The following is an 18,078-nucleotide window of genomic DNA, read 5'->3' on the forward strand; positions in this document are numbered from 1 at the left end:
CTGGGTGCCATGTTTAATTTTTCTATGTTTATGCCCCTCCAACACATACTCAATCTAATTTAATAGTAAACATTCCATAAGCAGTTAATAAATATTCACATTTAGTTAAGTGATGCTCATTTTATTCTCTTTTTTGGCTGTTCTTGTCATATATTCCTTAGGAAATACTTTATGTTTTGACTATGGAATATTGGGGTTCAGAGCTAAAAATAGTACTGTATTTTTAATTTATTTTTTAATTAGAGAAACCAAGTAGTAAATTGAATATGCATTCTCGAGATGTGAAAGACCTTGAACAAGCAGAGAGGAGACCAACTCCCTGATTTCCTTTCCCTTGTGTGCTGGTTTGGAAGTTTAAAATACTTAGGTTTAATTTTCACCTCGATTACTCATTCCCCAAGTGACTTTGGGGCATGACCCTTTGTCTCATTTTCCCCATCAGTGGAATATGGATAATCATATTAATCTGCCTCACCAGGCGATGTGAGGACTAATTAAAAATGAGATTAGATTCAACTGAAGTCTTTCTAATGTGAGAAATATTAAGCTCTGTGGTTCATATCTGAAATGCTGTTAGAGTTCTGGGAATGGTCTTTGGCTTTGGAACCACTTGTGATGCTGACGACACCCTAGCTAAGACTGGAGTATCTGGAGCCTGCCCAGCTTGATGGCCAGATATCACCTGTCCCGGTTTTATGTCCTGTGTGCCCAGCCTGAGGGCCAGGCCTGTCTAGAATTGCCTGGTAACTGAAAAGCAGAAGCCAGTGACCCTGCTGCTACTTAGTGCCTCTTCCTGCCTGTCTTCCTCTTAGCTTCTCTGCACACTCCCTCCTTTCAGACAGGATCTCTGGGAGCTCTTTGGGTTCATAAATCAGGAAAATAGCTAAATTGATAAACCAAATAACTGATGTGATTTACTCATGCTCACTTCACCTTGGCAGAAAATGCCCCCTACACAGAGCTAGGCTTTCTAATTTTGTTTAATGTGTGTCTACATCCACTAGGTCATTTTGGGGTGCTGTGCATGCTCCCATTTCTCCCTCAAATTCTTGTCTTCCTGATGTGGCTCATAAAGTGCCAACATCTCACAATCAAAGTCATATTTTTCCTTAATACTTTACCTTTTATTTTGTTGTAGATTTGTATTAGTACTAGTCATTGACCCTCTGATAAGTCTGGTGCTTTGAGAGGAGTAGGAAAACATGTAGGTACCATGGTAGGGATGGATACGTTGGTTATGGGGGCTGTTGGAAGGTGTGAAGGGTCTAGCATGGAGGTGAGGATGATGAGAAAAAAAGGAGAGGCCAGGGGACTTAGACAGACTTTGACACAGCGTGGCTGCTATACCTCACGTATCAACAACGGCACCCAAGGTAAATGGTTAGGTGCTCCAGATCACTTTGCTTATGTATTTTATTTTCCTGGAAGCTGTGTTATGTATTGTCATTCAGTCCCCATGGTTGAGCAAGATAAATGGTAAGATTCCCTGGGAGTACAGATCATAGTTAAGAAAGAGGAAGAATGTCAAGGTCACCTGGTAGCCACTCTGGGAGAACTATGCTCCACCTTCGTGGACAGGGAACCATCAATACTGAGAGTATCCAGGCTCATTGTACACAGAAGACAAAAAAATAAACAAACAGCTGCTGGTTGCACAGTATATTTAATAACATTATTGAGTATTTATTGTATGCCAGATGCACACTATGAGGATTGGTTACCATTATTACCATCCCTGTTTTACTCATGAAGAAACTGAGGGGATGAGAATTTAATTAACTTCCCAACGCTCCTGAGCTAGCCAGTCAATGAACTCAGGCAGTCTGATCCTATAGTCCATGATCCTAAACTAGTAGGAAAATCAAAAACAAAGAAACAAATAAATGACACAAACTAAAAATGAGAGACTTTTAGAAAATGCAACTAAGGAGATGAAAATGGGGTGCTGACCACCTGTTAGGACATCTCTCTGGGCTTTGCAAGTTCTGAGTCAGGAGGAGGCGTGGAGTAGGAGGCCTGCCAACGCATTCTGCTCAGCAAGCATCAGAGACTGAGAAAATGGGACTGGAGAATGAGCTGTGGAAAGCAGATGCAGCCCATCCGTGGGCAAGGGGATAAGACACACAGGCAAGTGTCCTGCAGATAAAGGGGATGTAAACAAGGCACTTGCACAGAGAATAGGTTCCATGTGGGTAAGAGTGAGACTAGATGGACCAACCAGCCAGTGGAGAACAGCACAGCTGGGCTGACGAGCCAGGATGGCATGGCAGGTTGGGGAACAGAACCCCCGTGGTCAGCCACACAGATTGATCTGTCCATAGACACAAGAACTGAACAGAAGACTGGGGCTAAAAGAAACAAGACTATTGGCAAGAAAACATTCTAGAATAAACATGACACCTCCCTCTTGCCATTTCTCAACTTAACTGGACCTAGATATTACGGGGGGTGATTAAATAGTCCTGTTGAAGTCATGGAGAAAGCCTGGCAGAAATTGGGCAGGATAGAAAATGTACTGGGACCCTCTAGGCCTGTGTTTATATATGCGGAAAAAGAAAACGTGTAGAGCTTTTTTCACTGTGAGCTGGAACAGGGTTTGCTGCCTGGTCAGAATCTATGTCCCACGACTCAGACCTTCCACCGTGGTAAGTATTCATTCTAGCTAGTTGTTCAATGAGCAAATGTTTTGAGAAAAGCATATTGTGATATAAACCTTCAAAATGTCATAGATAAACCTTCATCTCCATCAGTCTTCTACCCAAATATAACCATTCACCACGTCCTGACAATTTTCCTTCAACAATAGCCTTCCCGCCCCCTCATCTGTTTTTGTTTTTGTTTTTCCATCCAATATTATGACCAGCCAATTCTATTATTCTCAGTTAATATTGCTCAACTTCTACCTGCTCTGGGTCCCTCCAGTTCTCTCCTGAACATTCCCTATATTTTCCCCAGATCCAAGCTTTGAAGCATAAAATTCATTGTGTCCTTCTTCTGCTCAAAAAGTCCTTTAGCTGTTCCCTGTTGCCTTCAAGATATGGACCAGAATTCTCGGGATGGAGACTTAGACCTAGTTCCAAACCTGGGTCGTTAATGCTACAAGCAAAAACTTACGGATATATATTTTCTTTTTCCATCTGAAATTTTGGCTTAAATTTGGCCTTCCTGCTGGGATTATTCTCCCCGCTTCTCTGTCCAAACCCTATCCTTTCTTCAAAGATTAGGTTTAATCCCATGTACTTCATAAAGACTCTTTAAAATCTCCCAGTCCCTTTCTCTTGCTGTACTTGTTCTCCAGCTCCTATTGGTGGTGCTGTCGTTATGCTGGGAAGTGGCCCTCTCTGTTTCTCTCCCACCGTCTCAGATGCCATTCAAATTCTGCCTTACTCCATGATCATGCCAGGAAATACTCTTGTAGGCAAAGACTTTGTCATGCATTGAACCCTTTGTGGTGCCTCATACATAGAAGACACACTAAATATGTATTGATTAAATATTCCAGGATTCTCGCAACTCACCCGTGCCTGGCTCAGAGTAGATATTTTGCAGTTAAATTTTTAAAACTATTTATATTTAATTTAATAAATTTAAATAAATTTAAATAAATTTAATAAATTAAAACTAATATTTATAAAATATTCTATATGATACATTGCTCATCGATTTCTGTGACACTGACTTTTCTTCAAAGGGTGGCTCATACTCATAGTTTTGGTGAGAGATTTGACCAGGTGTGCAGTGCTACAAAGTGCCATGCGGTGCGTCATTGATAGTGCTGGGGGCAGCATGAGCATGTCAGGGTGGTCCCAGCACATGCCTGGACGTCAGACACATTCCTCAGCGGCTCTGGCCTTTGGGTTTTTTCATCTGTAAAATGAGCATGATAATAGTCCCTACCTTATTGGGTCCTTGTGGAGATTCAGTAAGATTATGTGTACAAACTTTGTAGTAGACAGCACTTGCCAAAGAGAAAATAAAAATAGTATTTTGCTTCTATGTGATGGTTTATAGTTTATAAAAACAATTTTACCTTTAGGTTTGCTCCCTAGCTCCCAATGCCTGGAGATTTCTGAGAAATTATGTGTGTGTGTGTGTGTGTGTGTGTATAAAATAAAAATATATGCTTTTTGTCATGTCTATAATATAAATATTACATATTATTAATTATTGTATACATAAGATCTTATATATATGAGAAAGAAAGAGGAATCATAGATATGTATCTCATATATGTACCATATATGTGATGTGTATATATAACATTTACATGTGTATGCATATGCATACACATGTATTACATACTATGAAAGAATGAAAGAGAGAAAATAAGTGCTGTGAGTTATATTCCATAAACACCTACAAGACGCAAAGAAATACAGATTTCGGTTTACCCTGAGTGAAGTGGTTTCATCTTTGTAAAGGGCTGGGTATGGCATCAGAAGGGAAAAAGGCTTTTTCGACTGCTTTGCTTTCTTTAAGCAATACTTCTCACCCTAGAAGTCTCCTTTCTGCTCAAAATTCCTCTCAGTGTGCTTTATTGCAGAGAAAGAGAGGGAGGGATGGAAGGAGGGCGGAGGGAGAGAATGAGAGAGAATGGGGCAGAAAAAAAATAAGACACTCAGCAAACAACAGGAGGGCCAAGAAAAATATTTAATCCAAACAATGAATATTGTCATTTCTTCCCACAGTCTGCATTCCCAGTCACCTTCCACGGGCGGGCTGGGGGAGCCAGGGAATGCTGAGCTGCCTGGCATGTGTGTGCGTGTGGTGGAGGGCGGGGGTGAGCATGCTTGTTGGGGCTGCGGTGGAACATTCTGGTAGCCGGCTCAGGTCTGCGTCAGCCTCCCCTGAACTGAAGGCTGGCTCAGGAGCCAGGAGGCAGAGATGGAGGGAAGGAAAAGCTCAAATTCCAAGCAGGACCCCAACTGTCTGCCCTGGGCCTTCTTGCAGGATTCCAGCATGTTTCCCTCCTTTGTCCTCACTGCAGGTTTTCTGCCTCTGACTTACACTTTCCTCGTCCTTCCCTCCTTCACCTTCCAGAGCGATGCGATCTCTGGAACAGACTGTGTGCCACCTAATGTTCCCATCGTGTGGGCGGGCCCTGGCATGGCAGCTGATCCAGGGCTCAGAGAGCGGGAGCTGAGTGGGGGCCTCCAGAGTGGCCACTAGAGGCAGGCCCAGAAGGTCCCACCCCTCGGCAAGGTGCCTGCAGAGGCCTGAAATTCTGCTCTCACTGTCATCCCTTTAAATGTTTAATTTTGGTGTCTGGTGGAGTGCATTGTGAGTGAGCTATGCCTGGAAGTCATGCTAAGCTATTTTCAGGTGGTATCTGGGGAGAATAACTGATTGCGAGAACAAATACCTGGGGAGGGAACAAGGCAGGGGACCGATTAGCTTACCTCAGAGGAAAGGCACTCGGAGTGGAAAACAAAACTGGTTCTGATTTCCTGGTTTTATAGAGTCAATGATAGAGAAGATGCACTAGTTTCACCCAGCAAACATTCATTCCATACCTACTGTAACGTGCTAGATAGTGTGCTGATGCATGAGGTTTATCGCTGATGGAAGGAAAAAGGAATAGAGAGGAGCAAAATGGAAGTGTCCCTGCCCCCAGGGTCCTTGCAGAGTTTGAACCCCTGTGTTCCAGGTTTCTTTCTGCCTCTGACCTTGAAACACAGCAGGCTGGCTCCAGCAGGCTAGCTGGAGAGGAGGTGGGAGATCCCAGACAATTGCTACTCCATTGCTCTTTTAAAGAGTCCTGCTCTGCAGCAGGACTGTATCCAGAGACCTCACAGGCCCCCTACACCACTCCCACCATGCAAACATGAAAAAGAAAATCATGAGAACAGATGGGTCCTTCAGCCTCCCAACAGAGACACCAGTGAGTTCTGATAGTGTGTGTGGTGGAGGCCCAGCTGCCAGGCCAGCTCTCCAGCACCGGTACTCTGGGGGCCCAGTTGCCAGGCCAGCTCTCCAGCGCCGGTACTCTGGGGGCCCAGCTGCCAGGCCACCCAAAGACCTCTGAGAGGCAGGGCTGTGTGATCAGAAGAGGAGCAGGGGGTGGGGGCGGGGGGGGGGGGGCGCCGACACTGTCATGAACTCAGTCTTTGACAGCAGAGGATTGGGAATCACTGACTAACAGACTGCACAGGATCAGCTGCTCCAGAGAAAAGGGGGATCCCACAAAGGACACTGGTGGAGGAGAAGAAAAAAACATTTTGTTTTTTGTCTGTTTGTTTTAGGGCATAGAGTTGTGGTTTGATGCAGAAGGGTCAGGGTCGAGGGGTCACCCTGCCTGTGATCAGGGAGAATTGCTGAGGCAGCGAAGGTGGTGGGAGGGAGCCCCTGGCGCTTTCCCAGGCTGCGGACTGAGGCCTTGGTGGCAGGCGTGGCAGGGGGGGGGTGGGCGGAGAGGCGAAAAGTGCTGAGTACCTGACCGTCAGTGAGGCCTCTGGGCGGGAGGGCCAGGACCCCTCCCATCAGCAGCGGTGGTTCACGATGGTGGCTCACAACGGAGGGCAGATGAAAGACTTGCAGGAGTGCTGTGGTTTGTGTAGGACCCTGTGGTGGGACATTCTGTTCTCCTATCTCTGTCCTTGAGAAGCAGGACTCTGAGTTTGAGCCAGTGTTTTTCTGACACAAATACAGGCAACTCCACCTGCCCATCTTCACCATTTGGGGCTCTGACCCCAATCACCACCACCACCCTGTCCCTGGCCTTGGGGTGAGCAAGCCCATTCCTGTGGGTGCATGTTGGCCCCAGAGGAGAGGCTCTGCAGGGAAACAGGCCAGTGTGTGTTTGTAAGTGACGGGGAGAGTCCATGCGACTTCGGGTCTTTACTTGTAGCTAAATGAAAGGTTAGTTTGGACTGAAAAGTAAGTCCCAGAGAGACCCCTCACCTTCCTGTTTTCCTGTGGCACACGTCAGAGAAGAAGTGTCTGTGATGGTCGGGGTTTTTCAGAGGCCAAGACACCTGAGTCACCACTGTGGTTTTGGGGAGAGCCCTGGTTTCCGGGAGCCAGTGAGGCCCTTCCTTGTCTGTTTTCACAAGGTCCAGACCCACTTCCCTTGTCTCCTGACTCTCTCTCCTTCATGACTCAGACATATGCATTTGCAGTGAAAGCAAAGGGGCAGGGGGCGCTCAGGGAGGAAAGCGTCCATGGTCTTGACTCTAAGGTGCTGGTGGCAGAATCTTGAAGTTTTTCCGACTGGAGTCTCTAGGGAGAGCCCACAGGCACCAGTCTACAGAGCCAACAGCAGCGGTAGTTTTCCTGCTGTTTTTCCTTCATAGAACTACAAGTTCTCGAGTGTTCACTGTGGAGACACACCATGACAGTGTTCCACCCCGCTTCGCTCATTCAGTCCTTACCACAATCCTGGGAGGAGGGCGTCATTATTCTCATTTACTAACAAGGGCGCTGCTGCTTGTGGCTAAGTAACTTACTCCAACGCTAATAGTTGGCAAAGAGCAGAGCTGGGATTTGCACACAGGTTTGTCGAGCACCATATCACATCTCTTCATCACCCCACCCTACAGTCCTGATAGCTTCCTTAGCAGTACCTTGAAGAAGATGAAAACATTACAGGTGAAAGAAGACATTTGACCTTATTTTGCTAACTTTCCTTTTTCCATCCCTATTTATCTCAACTGTTTCTCTCAGAGGAGATTAATTTTTGCACTACTTGATTATTTTTATTCTAAGACTTTGCTTTGGTCCGGGTGTCAGTTACAGACAACCTGATTATAACAGGTTTCTCTTTTAGCCCCCGTAAAGGTACACATTCGCCTCCTTGGAGGGTCTGGTAGTTGCATAGGCAGAGGTTTGAGGTCCCGCACGGAAGCTGTGTGGCCTCGCACTGACCAGTAATGCACAACAGACCACAAGGCTAGACCCCACGTTGCCATCCCTCTGACCACCCAGCAGAATGCAAATCTTCGCTGTCTTTCTTTAAATTGCATCTTGCTCATCCATGGTGTGTAGAATCTCCCCGTGGCCTTCTAGGAGGTTCTCTCTGAAGTTTCAACTGTTAGCTGGTAAACCAGCAGGTCCTTAACAGCTTAGCAACCAGCGAGTTAGCCAAGGCCTGGATCTAAGTCAGGAGGATGTCAGAGATGGTAAGCTGGAGCAACTCCCTTGGCTGCAACCTATGGAACATCACCGTATGACCGTGTCATTCCCTATCAGTCCTTGTAAACATGGTCTTTTTATAACAGTAAAATACTAACAGAGTAATTTAAAATTTCCCCACCTTGCAAAGGGCCAAGACCCAGGCCCATATTCCTGATCATCTGTTAAAACCCAACCACTTGATTACAGATATTTGCAAACATTGCTAGGACAGCCATGGTTTACTGCCTTCTTTCTGTTCTGGTTTTCAGTTTCTGTTTTTGGCCTTGGGGAAATTTCGCTTCCTTTCTTATGATCCCAACTGTGGAACTGAGAGGAATTGTTATGTTTTATCCAACATTTTTAGATGGTTTATAGAGGGATAATTTTCAGATGGCATGTTTATTCTACCTTTTCATACTTTTAAAAATAGATTTGTCTATACTGTGCACCTAGAGGGAAATAATCGATGCCTATATACCTGACCTACATATATATGTGTATACGTGTGTGTATATGATTTATCTCAACTACAGTGTCTACAGTGTCTGTTTATAATAAGAAAAGAAAAGGACTGGATGCCCATAAAAGCTGGACCTGTGTCTAAGTTATGTGGTTCTTATAAAGCAACATGCCTAGAAAATTTTCTGGCAGTAGAAGAATAATGAAAAGAAGAGATCTGGTCATAAAATATTCCAAGGAAATGTAAAATGTCCTTCAAAGTAGGGCATTCATATTTATTTATTCATTGAGACCTATTGTGCATCAGGCACTGTAGCTGGGACTACAAAGGTGATTAGATACTGAGCCTTTGATAGTATTAAATACATTCAGAGTGTTAAGTCCTATAATGAATATATGACTAAAATACCTTATAACTCAGAGAAGGGAAAACTGTTTGGGTCCAGAAAACCAAATGAGATTTTCCAGAGGACAGTGTATCTAAGAAACTATTCCAGCCAGGCCTGATGGCTCATTCCTGTAATCCCAGCACTCTGGGAAGCCAAGGCAGGAGGATCACTTGAGGCCAGGAATTCAAGACCATCCTGGGCAACAGCGCAAGACCCCATCTCTGTAAAAAAAAAAAAAAAAAAAAAAAAAAACTATTCGGACATGGTGGCACACACCTGTAGTCCCAACTACTTAGGAAGTTGAAGTGGGAGGATCGCTTGACTGCAAGAGATTCGAGGTTACAGTGAGCTATGGTCGTGTCACTGCACTCCATGACAGAGGGAGACCTTGTCTCTGAATGAAAAAAGGAAGGAACGAACGAACGAACGAACTATTCCTGCATAATTCACAATCCATCTCTAAGTATCTATATATTTTAATTTTACATTTTCCAAGAAGACTGTAGCAAATCCACAAATGAGACATCCTTAGAACACTCCCATCCCAAGGAGTGAACAATGGGAGAGTGGAACAACTCCATTTTCTTTTTTCCTCAAATGACTGCAACGAGCAGCTAAACATCTGGCTTTGACATTCTGAGGCTCAGAAATAAATGCTTCTGGGTTGCAGGCATCTGGTGATGGGATTGGAACACAGTGCTCCTTTCTCCTGGGAATGTCAGTTTCTAGGGAAGTGTGGGCCTACTAAGCCCTGAGACTCAGAAGGAGCTATAGTGCCAGGTATAAATCTTGACCCACAACTGAGATAAACCAAAGTGATATTGTGGGGGTCCAGTGGAATTGAGATTATGTATCCTTATGTATCTACCTATCTTACCCTTTCTTTATCTCTGTGTTGGTCGCTGGGTTCACTTCATATTAATGTCCCTGTACCTAAGCCTTTTTTATAGAGGTACCAAAGAAATTCAAGTTACCCTTCTTTCTCAATAAATTAAAAGACGAAATCACAGACAGTGGTGGCATGGTATAGTGGCGAGAACATCAGATCAGGAAGAGAGATCTGAGTTCTGTTCCCAGGATTTCTACTACCTAGCCGTGAAAATGAGACAGTTCACCTTTCTAAGGCTCCATTTAATCATTCATAGAACAAGTGTTCTAAATAGTCTTCACGGCTTCATCTAGCGTTGGAATTTCACGTGCCTGTGTTCCTTTAAAAAAGTCCCTCGGACATACTGATTTAGTTTCCTTTGGCCAGGTCCGCAGGAGCAGCACTGCCACTAATGGACTTTCCCACCAACAGTGTGCTGGGTTGGTGGTTCCCTTTGCTCCACATCCTCTCCAGCGCCTGTCATCTTTCATCCTTTTGATAAGCAAATAGTGTTCTTATTATCAGGGGGCCCTGAGGGGCCACAAAGGCCTCCCAGATTCTGCCGCTGACATTCCAGGAAATGCCTTGCAGTAGCGCTCTGTTGTTGCTGTTCTTTGCAGTGTTTGGATGTGAAGCCCAGGCAGTGTGGGCACAGCAGGCAGAACCACGGGATGGGAGGGAGAATGAAGATCCATTCACTGAAAAGCCAGAGAAAAAGAGAAAATTATTGTGTACATTTACCTAGAGCTTCCATCTGCTGCAAGGACTCCACTGAGTGCTGCACCACAGCTTTGTAAACGAGCTTCTTTGAGGCCTGATGCAGCCCAATCCATATGAAGAAATAGATGTGGGTCATATTTCTTTTTTTGTTTTTTTGTTTATTTTTCAGCTCATTAAGGGGGTACAAAAGATCAGGCTATATACATTGCCCATGCCTCCCCATCCCCCCCGAGTCTGAGCTTCAATTGTCTCCATTCCCTAGACAGTGCACATCACATATTTCTTATTCATATAACTAGAATATTTGTTCAGAAATGATGTGAAAAACAGAAAATAGTGTTTGACATCAGGCAAAAATGTGATTAGCATCTTCTCCTGCTCTTTAACACTCCTTGAGGTAACAAAACAGGATTCTGTCCCCTGCCTCAACTATCAGGATATGGTCCCCTTGGGCTGAGATCCCAACCCTTAGATTATCAGAGCAGAAGATCTCCAGGCCAAATTAACCTTCTAAAACATCAGCGAGGCCTTGAGTTCCATTGCAAGCTATAGAAGAAAAGTGTTCTTAGTCTGATTAGTAAGAGAGGTATTGTCAGCCAGTCAGTCAAAGTTTATGGAACGCTTCCTGAGGGTGGGGTCTGCGCTAGGCAGCCTGGGACCCCTCCCCCCCGCCCTGCGTGTTCACCCTCCTTTTCTCTTAGTCCCTCAGACTCTTCTTCCCCTCGGATTATCCAGTCCTAAATTCTTCTCCACTGAGGCCAGAGGGAGTAGAAACTGCCCCTGAAGGCAGATTCCCCCATCCCCCAAATTTGGATTAGGTACTTCTCTTCTGCTCACGTCTTGATGCCAGCGCTGAACTATCACACTGAGCTGAAATCACTCACAGTGGGTCCCCTCAGGGGCTGAAGCCACATTTTACTTACGTCTGTGTCCCACAACAGGCCCTGGCACACACAGGCATGCAATAGAGAGCGCCAGGTGAGTGAATGAGTGACTCCACCTGTAGACAACAGACAGGCCACCATCTCTACAGCTAACTCCCTGCAGCAACCTTAACACAGACCACCAGACTGGTTATATAACGTAAGGAGGAATTATATTTACTTTTGAGACTTTCCAAAGTGGTACAGGTAGGATAGAACCACAGCCTTTCCTCTTTGTATTCCATCACTTACACGCAGTCATTTATTTGGCCACTTCATCTGCCTGGAACACAGCTAATGCCAGTAGACTGACAAGAAAAGCCTTCCTATAACAAATAAAATAGGTGTCATAAGCTCATACTTCATAAGAGTAACCCAAGCTCTCTCTCAGATTTAGGTATTTACTAAGTATAATTCCAAGGGCTTGACTTCCTGGCTCAAAGATAAAGTGTGTGTGTGTATATGTTAGAGGAGGCACATTTAACAAAGGGGAGAACCTTCCTGTACAGTGAAAATAATAAATGTTTGTGCTGATGACTTTGTGTTCTATACATTGTTAAAAGGCTGGGAAACAGCCGTTTTATAAAGATTTTTTTCCTGTTATCAAAATGGTTAAAACAGAAACAAAAAAGTGACCCTTCAAGGAATCAGTTTCAGGTATTGGAAAAATCCACTTACATAGAACATTTTATTTTCTGATGTTACACGATAAACAAGGTGTACCTATGGGTGATGAAGTTTTCCTGTGTACACAGTGTGCAGAGGAACCAAGCCTAGTGCCCTCCCTTGGGAAAGTTTCCTGCAGGGAGGAGTGACATACAAGTCTGATATCTTTCAGCTATTGAGATTAAAATATCCTAGTCTACAGACAGTCTTCAGATATTTTTAAATTTTGGATCAATTAGTCATTTCTCCCTTTCTATTTTTTCACTGTAACTTTGGAGTCAAGCTGTTGAGCTTCCCAGGCACAGGTTGCCATAGGAGACTCTGTTTGTTGAGGGTGGAGTGGTTGTTTTTGGCAGGTTGGGGGAGGAGCAATTAATTCTAATAGGTATATAGTAAATTAAACTCGGATCTTTCCAGCCTTTTCTCTGTATTGCTATTCCTTTTTATAATTTCACTTCTCTTTCCTGATGACTCCTTAAGAGCAGAAAAAAAGGATCTTATAGAGATCTCTTCCGGGCTATAGCAACAGAAGTCCAGTGAGTCCTAGAGAAGGTTACCCAGGACATTGTTGCTCTTTTCAACATACCTTCCCTAATGTTCTTGGGATGAGAGGCCATTCTTGGTTAAAACTTTAGAAAGAACAATTCCTCATGATCCTTTACTAACCTATTCAAATATTTAGGTTGTTCTTATGAAAAGAAAGATATTTTTAGATCTATCTTTAATCCTCCATTCTGAAGCTCATACTTACATATGTAGGAAAAGTATTTTGGGTGATTTTTAGATTTTTTTTTTTATTTCATCTTGTTATGGGGGATACAGAATTGCAGGTTACATACGTTGCTCCTGTACCGCCTTTCCCCCCAAGTCAGAGCTCCAGGCGTGTCTGTTCCCCAGGTAGTGCGCGTTGCACCCATCATGTAGGTATATATCCCTCCCTTCCCCACCCCCCCTTCCCGAGTCAGCACCTTCAAGCGTTACCAATCCCCAAACGGTGCGCAATGCACTCATTGGGTAGGCATACCCCCATCCCCTCCCCCACCCCCCACCTCAGTCTGATATCCAATTGGTGTCGTTCCCAGATTTGTATTTAGGTGATGATCAGGGAAACCAATCTTCTGGTGAGTACATGTGATGCTTGTTTTTCCATTCTTGGGATACTTCACTTAATATAATGGGTTCCAACTCTCTCCAGGAGAACCATAGAGATGTCGTATCTTCATCATTCCTTATAGCTGAGTAATATTCCATGGTATACATATACCACAGTTTACTAATCCAATCATGTATTGATGGGCATTTGGGTTGTTTCCACATCTTTGCTATTGTGAATTGTGCTGCTATAAACATTCGGGTACATGTGTCTTTGTTACAGAATGACCTTCTTTCCTTTGGGTATATGCCCAGTAATGGGATTGCTGGGTCAAATGGCAGGTCTACTTGAATCTGTTTAAGATACCTCCATAATGCTTTCCACATGGGTTGCACTAGTTTGCAGTCCCACCAGCAGTGTATTAGTGTTCCTGTCTCTCCACACCCATGCCAACATGTGTTGTTTTGGGTTTTTTTGATAAAGGCCATTCTCATTGGAGTTAAGTGATATCTCATTGTGGTTTTGATTTGCATTTCTCTGATGATTAGGGATGTTGAGCATTTTTTCATATGTTTGTTAGCCATTCTTATATCTTCTTTTGAGAAGTTTCTATTCATGTCCTTTGCCCACTTTTTGATAGGGTTGCTTGATTTTTTCTTGCTGATTTTCCTGAGTTCTAAATAGATTCTTGTTATCAGTCCTTTATCTGATGTGTAGTATGCAAAAATTTTTTCCCATTCTGTAGGTGGTCTGTTTATTCTCTTGACTGTTTCTTTGGCTATGCAGAAGCTTTTTAATTTAATCATGTCCCATTCATTTATTTTTGTTGCTGCTGTGATTGCCTTGGGGGTCTTCTTCATAAATTCTTTGCCTAGGCCAATGTCTGTAAGAGTCTTTCCTACATTTTCTTCTAGAATTCTGATTGTATCACGCCTAAGGTTTAAGTCTGTTATCCACCGTGATTTGATACAGTCAATTGGAAAACCAAATTAAAGACTCAATACCCTTCAAAATAGCAACAAAGAAAATAAAATATCTAGGTATATATCTAACTAAAGAGGTAAAGGATCTCTATAAGGAAAACTATGAAACACTGAGAAAAGAAATAGCAGAACTTGCAAATAGATGGAAAAATATACCATGCTCATGGATCGGAAGAAACAACATTGTTAAAATGTCTATACTACCCAAAGTGATCTACAGATTCAATGCAATCCCTATTAAATTACCAACATCATTCTTTACAGACGTAGAGAAAATAATTATACACTTTGTATGGAATCAAAGAAGACCCCGTATAGCAAAAGCAATTTTAAGCAACAAAAACAAAATGGGAGGTATTAATTTGCCAGACCTCAAACTATACTACAAGGTCGTGGTTCTTAAAACAGCCTGGTATTGGCACAAGTTCAGGGACACAGACCAGTGGAACACAACAGAAAATCCAAATATAGAACCATCCTCATATAGTCACCTAATTTTTGACAAAGCGGGAAAGAATATACTCTGGGGACAAGAATCCCTATTCAATAAATGGTGCTGGGAGAATTGGTTAGCCACTTGTAGAAGACTGAAACAGGACCCATAGCTTTCACCTCTCACAAAAATCAAATCACGGTGATTTTTAGATTTTTATTGACAATTACAAGGGAAAAAAAAAGAAGGAACTTATTAAATTTTGCCAATGAGTCAGTCGGGGTTGGAAGAAAAGCAACAGATAAAGTGTTAGATGAGTAAAATATACTCCAAACACTGAAAAAGAGAAAAAGAAAACCACTCTGGGGAATCTCAGTAGACATATCTGGTCCTCCCGCAAGGACCCAAGGGCCTCTATAGGTGTTAAGGACACACTAGTTGTCTTTTGACTTCTATTATTTGGCTGCAATTTTGGACCCATTTCTTGATGGTATAGTGATTCGAAGTTCTCTAGAGCTAGAATAACTGGCTCCAGTGTTACAGACAAATGTTCATCTCAAAATCCTTGTCTTTTATCCCAGCAAGGCCTGTGTTGAAAACAATTCATTCTCACTTCCTGCTCTAACTGACATTGCTGTGCAGCTGTACGGCAGCTGTTGAGTCCCACCCCACAAGTAGCAGCTTTTCAGTGGTTGGCAAACTGGTGTACATCTGGAGTGATGTTCAAATGACCTCAAGACCCCATAGAATAAATCAAAACATTGAAGTAATAACTTGGATTAGCTCGTTCTGATGTAACTCAATTGCTGAAAATTAATGGCCATTTTTGGGTTGAGTGATCTATCTCATCAAAGGACAGTGAAATAGGGCACAGTCCTTTTTCTATTTGACATTTAGGGAGAGTGAAGTGGGGAGAAAATGATTTGAACATATAAACTGGAACGTGGCCTCAGAACTCAAAATTTCTGTGGCCCCAAGAGTTTGACCATGAGATGTTCTCTGAAGCTTTGCGGTTCTGCACCAGCTCAGGATGGGGAGTGGCCAATGTCATCAAGTAGGTGGGCTGGCTAATGTGCCCTCCGGGATGCTGTCGGGCAGTATTTCCCTCTGGAGGAACAATGAATTGCACTGGTGAGCTATTTTGTAACTGCCTGTTGCTGTTTTTATCATAAATTCTCTTTTGGGGTGAAACACTTCATTAACTCTGGTTTGGCCTGACCTCTTTTCCATTTTGCTTCCTATTAACTTGCAGCAGTAACAGGAGTGATGAGGACAGTTTAGCTTTCTCTGCTCTGATCCTGTGTCTAGCTGCTATGCATGAGGTAGCTGCACACCTGGGAATATTTCTGTTCCAGCACTGGTGTCCTCAACCCTAGGACCACTGCATGCTAGACAGACATCACTTGGGTCTTCATAGCACCCAGAGACTGCCAGGATTCTTAAGGATCTGTCTTCCCACACCAGGAGAAGAGGTTATGGTCCTTAATATGTGAAAATCAGATCAAAGCCAAGATATGTGGCAAGCACCTTGGCATCTAATGCCAAACTCTGCCTCACCATAGCTATGTGACCCAGGGAGATTCTTACTATCTCAATCTATCCCCAGTTCTTCGCTCATAAAGTGGGACTTTTACAGATAGTCCTGTCTACTGCACAGGCCTTCTCCGATGATCAACAGTTAAAACGTGTGAAAATGTTTTGTAACCTACATGATATAAAGACCGTTTATTACAAGAAGGTGAAGAAGCTGAAATAGTTTATCAAAGACCTTAAATGACCCATCTCAGACCTTAGAGCAGGCCAGGAGCAGGTGCTGCAGGTGAAATTTGACAATTCCTTAGGCTCAATCAATGGTCTTGAGATTTTTCAACTTTTTGAGAAAGTTGAATCAATTTATGTCCTGCCCCTTGGGTGCTCTGCACAGTACCTCTGGAGCTGTATGGATCACGGTGCGTGGGAGGAGCAGAGAGCAGGACGGGGCAGAGTGAAGCTGCGCCGTGTGCACAGTACCTCTGGAGCTGTATGGATCACAGTGGGTGGGAGGAGCGGAGAGCAGGACGGGGCAGAGTGAAGCTGCAACGAGCCGCTGACTTCCACCTCCTTCCCACCTCTTTACAGCCTTTCCAAGCAGACGGCTGGTGTGACACTATCAACAACCGGGCCTACTGCCACTACGATGGTGGAGACTGCTGCTCTTCCACACTGTCCTCCAAGAAGGTGAGTGAGAGTCCTGGGAATGGGGGCGTGAGAGGAGCTCCAGGAATAAGGCAGGTTCCTTGGCTCACCTTCCTTCGTGGTGGATCATAATTGGTATTAAGTGACAAGATTAAGGGTAGCATAGGTTCTTAGAAAAGGCTAGATTTCTAATCATCCATCCGGCAACTCTCTCAGAAAATCCATGGCTTTTGCTACTGGAAGACTCACACTTGCTTACCATTGTCCAGGAAACTTCTCTGTAGGCAGGGAAAGTAATGGTCTTCACCCCTCAGGAGGCAGGATTACCAATAAGTGCTATCCAGTTACTATTCATCTTCACAATTACATGAACAGTCTCACACAGAGTGTTACAAGGACACTGAAAGCTCGTGTTGAGTGGCTGCCACCAGCCACCCCGAGCAATCTCTGGATTATGTCCTGGGCATGAATCCTGTCCTTGGTGCCCTTTATCCCTATTAGTCTTGGCTCTGTTAAAGTAGCAGACAGGCTCAAGCTAATCCTATAAAATTGAATAGACTGAAGTTTTGTGATAATATGGGTAAAAATCCAAGTGCTTCAAATATCTAGTTGGCCAATTTGATAAACCAGAAGCATGTAGGAGATATTATTTCCTTCCTTGTGCATGTCTCTATGATAAAGCCATACCTACCATGAGCACCTACAGGCAGACCTCAGTACTACATCTCTTAATTGCTTGCATTTACTGATCACTCACTATGTGCCATACACTGTTCTCTCCATGTATGTCAATTAACTTATTTGATGCAAAGCACTCAGGGGCTCATGATGTCACTATTCAATTTGGCCCTCCTTTCGTCTAAAACCAATAAATTCTGAACTAAGAAAAACAAATCAAATGCTTGGACCACAGGTCAGAAATCAGGCCAGCTATCTCTATACAGGAAGGCATGATCACTTAGGGAGAAAGCAAGAAGTTTTCTCCCCATCTCACACTCTGAAGATCTAGGGCTTGTCTTTAATGAATTTCAGTGTCTGTGGCCAGCATACACAAAAATCCAGATTGAAAAGGCACTTCACTGCTCTGTTGACTCCTAAATCACATTTTACTTCATATGTGCAAATATGCTGGAAAATTTCCCCAAACAACCCCACCCATGCTCCAATCCACTTGCCCAATCACCAAGCCCATGTCTTTTCAGTGTACTTGGACTAGTATTATATGTGATATGCCTGTTCATTTTTATCTCATTAGAT

At 43.6% G+C, this 18,078-nt stretch overlaps 1 protein-coding gene across 1 annotated transcript in view; it reads left to right on the forward strand.

Annotated features, from left to right (window-relative positions):
• The window catches only part of PAPPA2 (pappalysin 2), a 306,873-nt gene that overhangs the window by 287,894 nt on the left and 901 nt on the right, over positions 1-18,078 (forward strand). The window contains exon 21 of the mRNA XM_069478386.1: positions 16,765-16,863. Within this exon, the coding sequence (XP_069334487.1) occupies positions 16,765-16,863 (99 nt within the window). The remainder of the gene's footprint in view (positions 1-16,764; positions 16,864-18,078) is intronic.

The sequence above is a fragment of the Eulemur rufifrons genome, chromosome 8 (assembly GCF_041146395.1).
Source record: "Eulemur rufifrons isolate Redbay chromosome 8, OSU_ERuf_1, whole genome shotgun sequence".
NCBI classification, from domain to species: domain Eukaryota; kingdom Metazoa; phylum Chordata; class Mammalia; order Primates; family Lemuridae; genus Eulemur; species Eulemur rufifrons.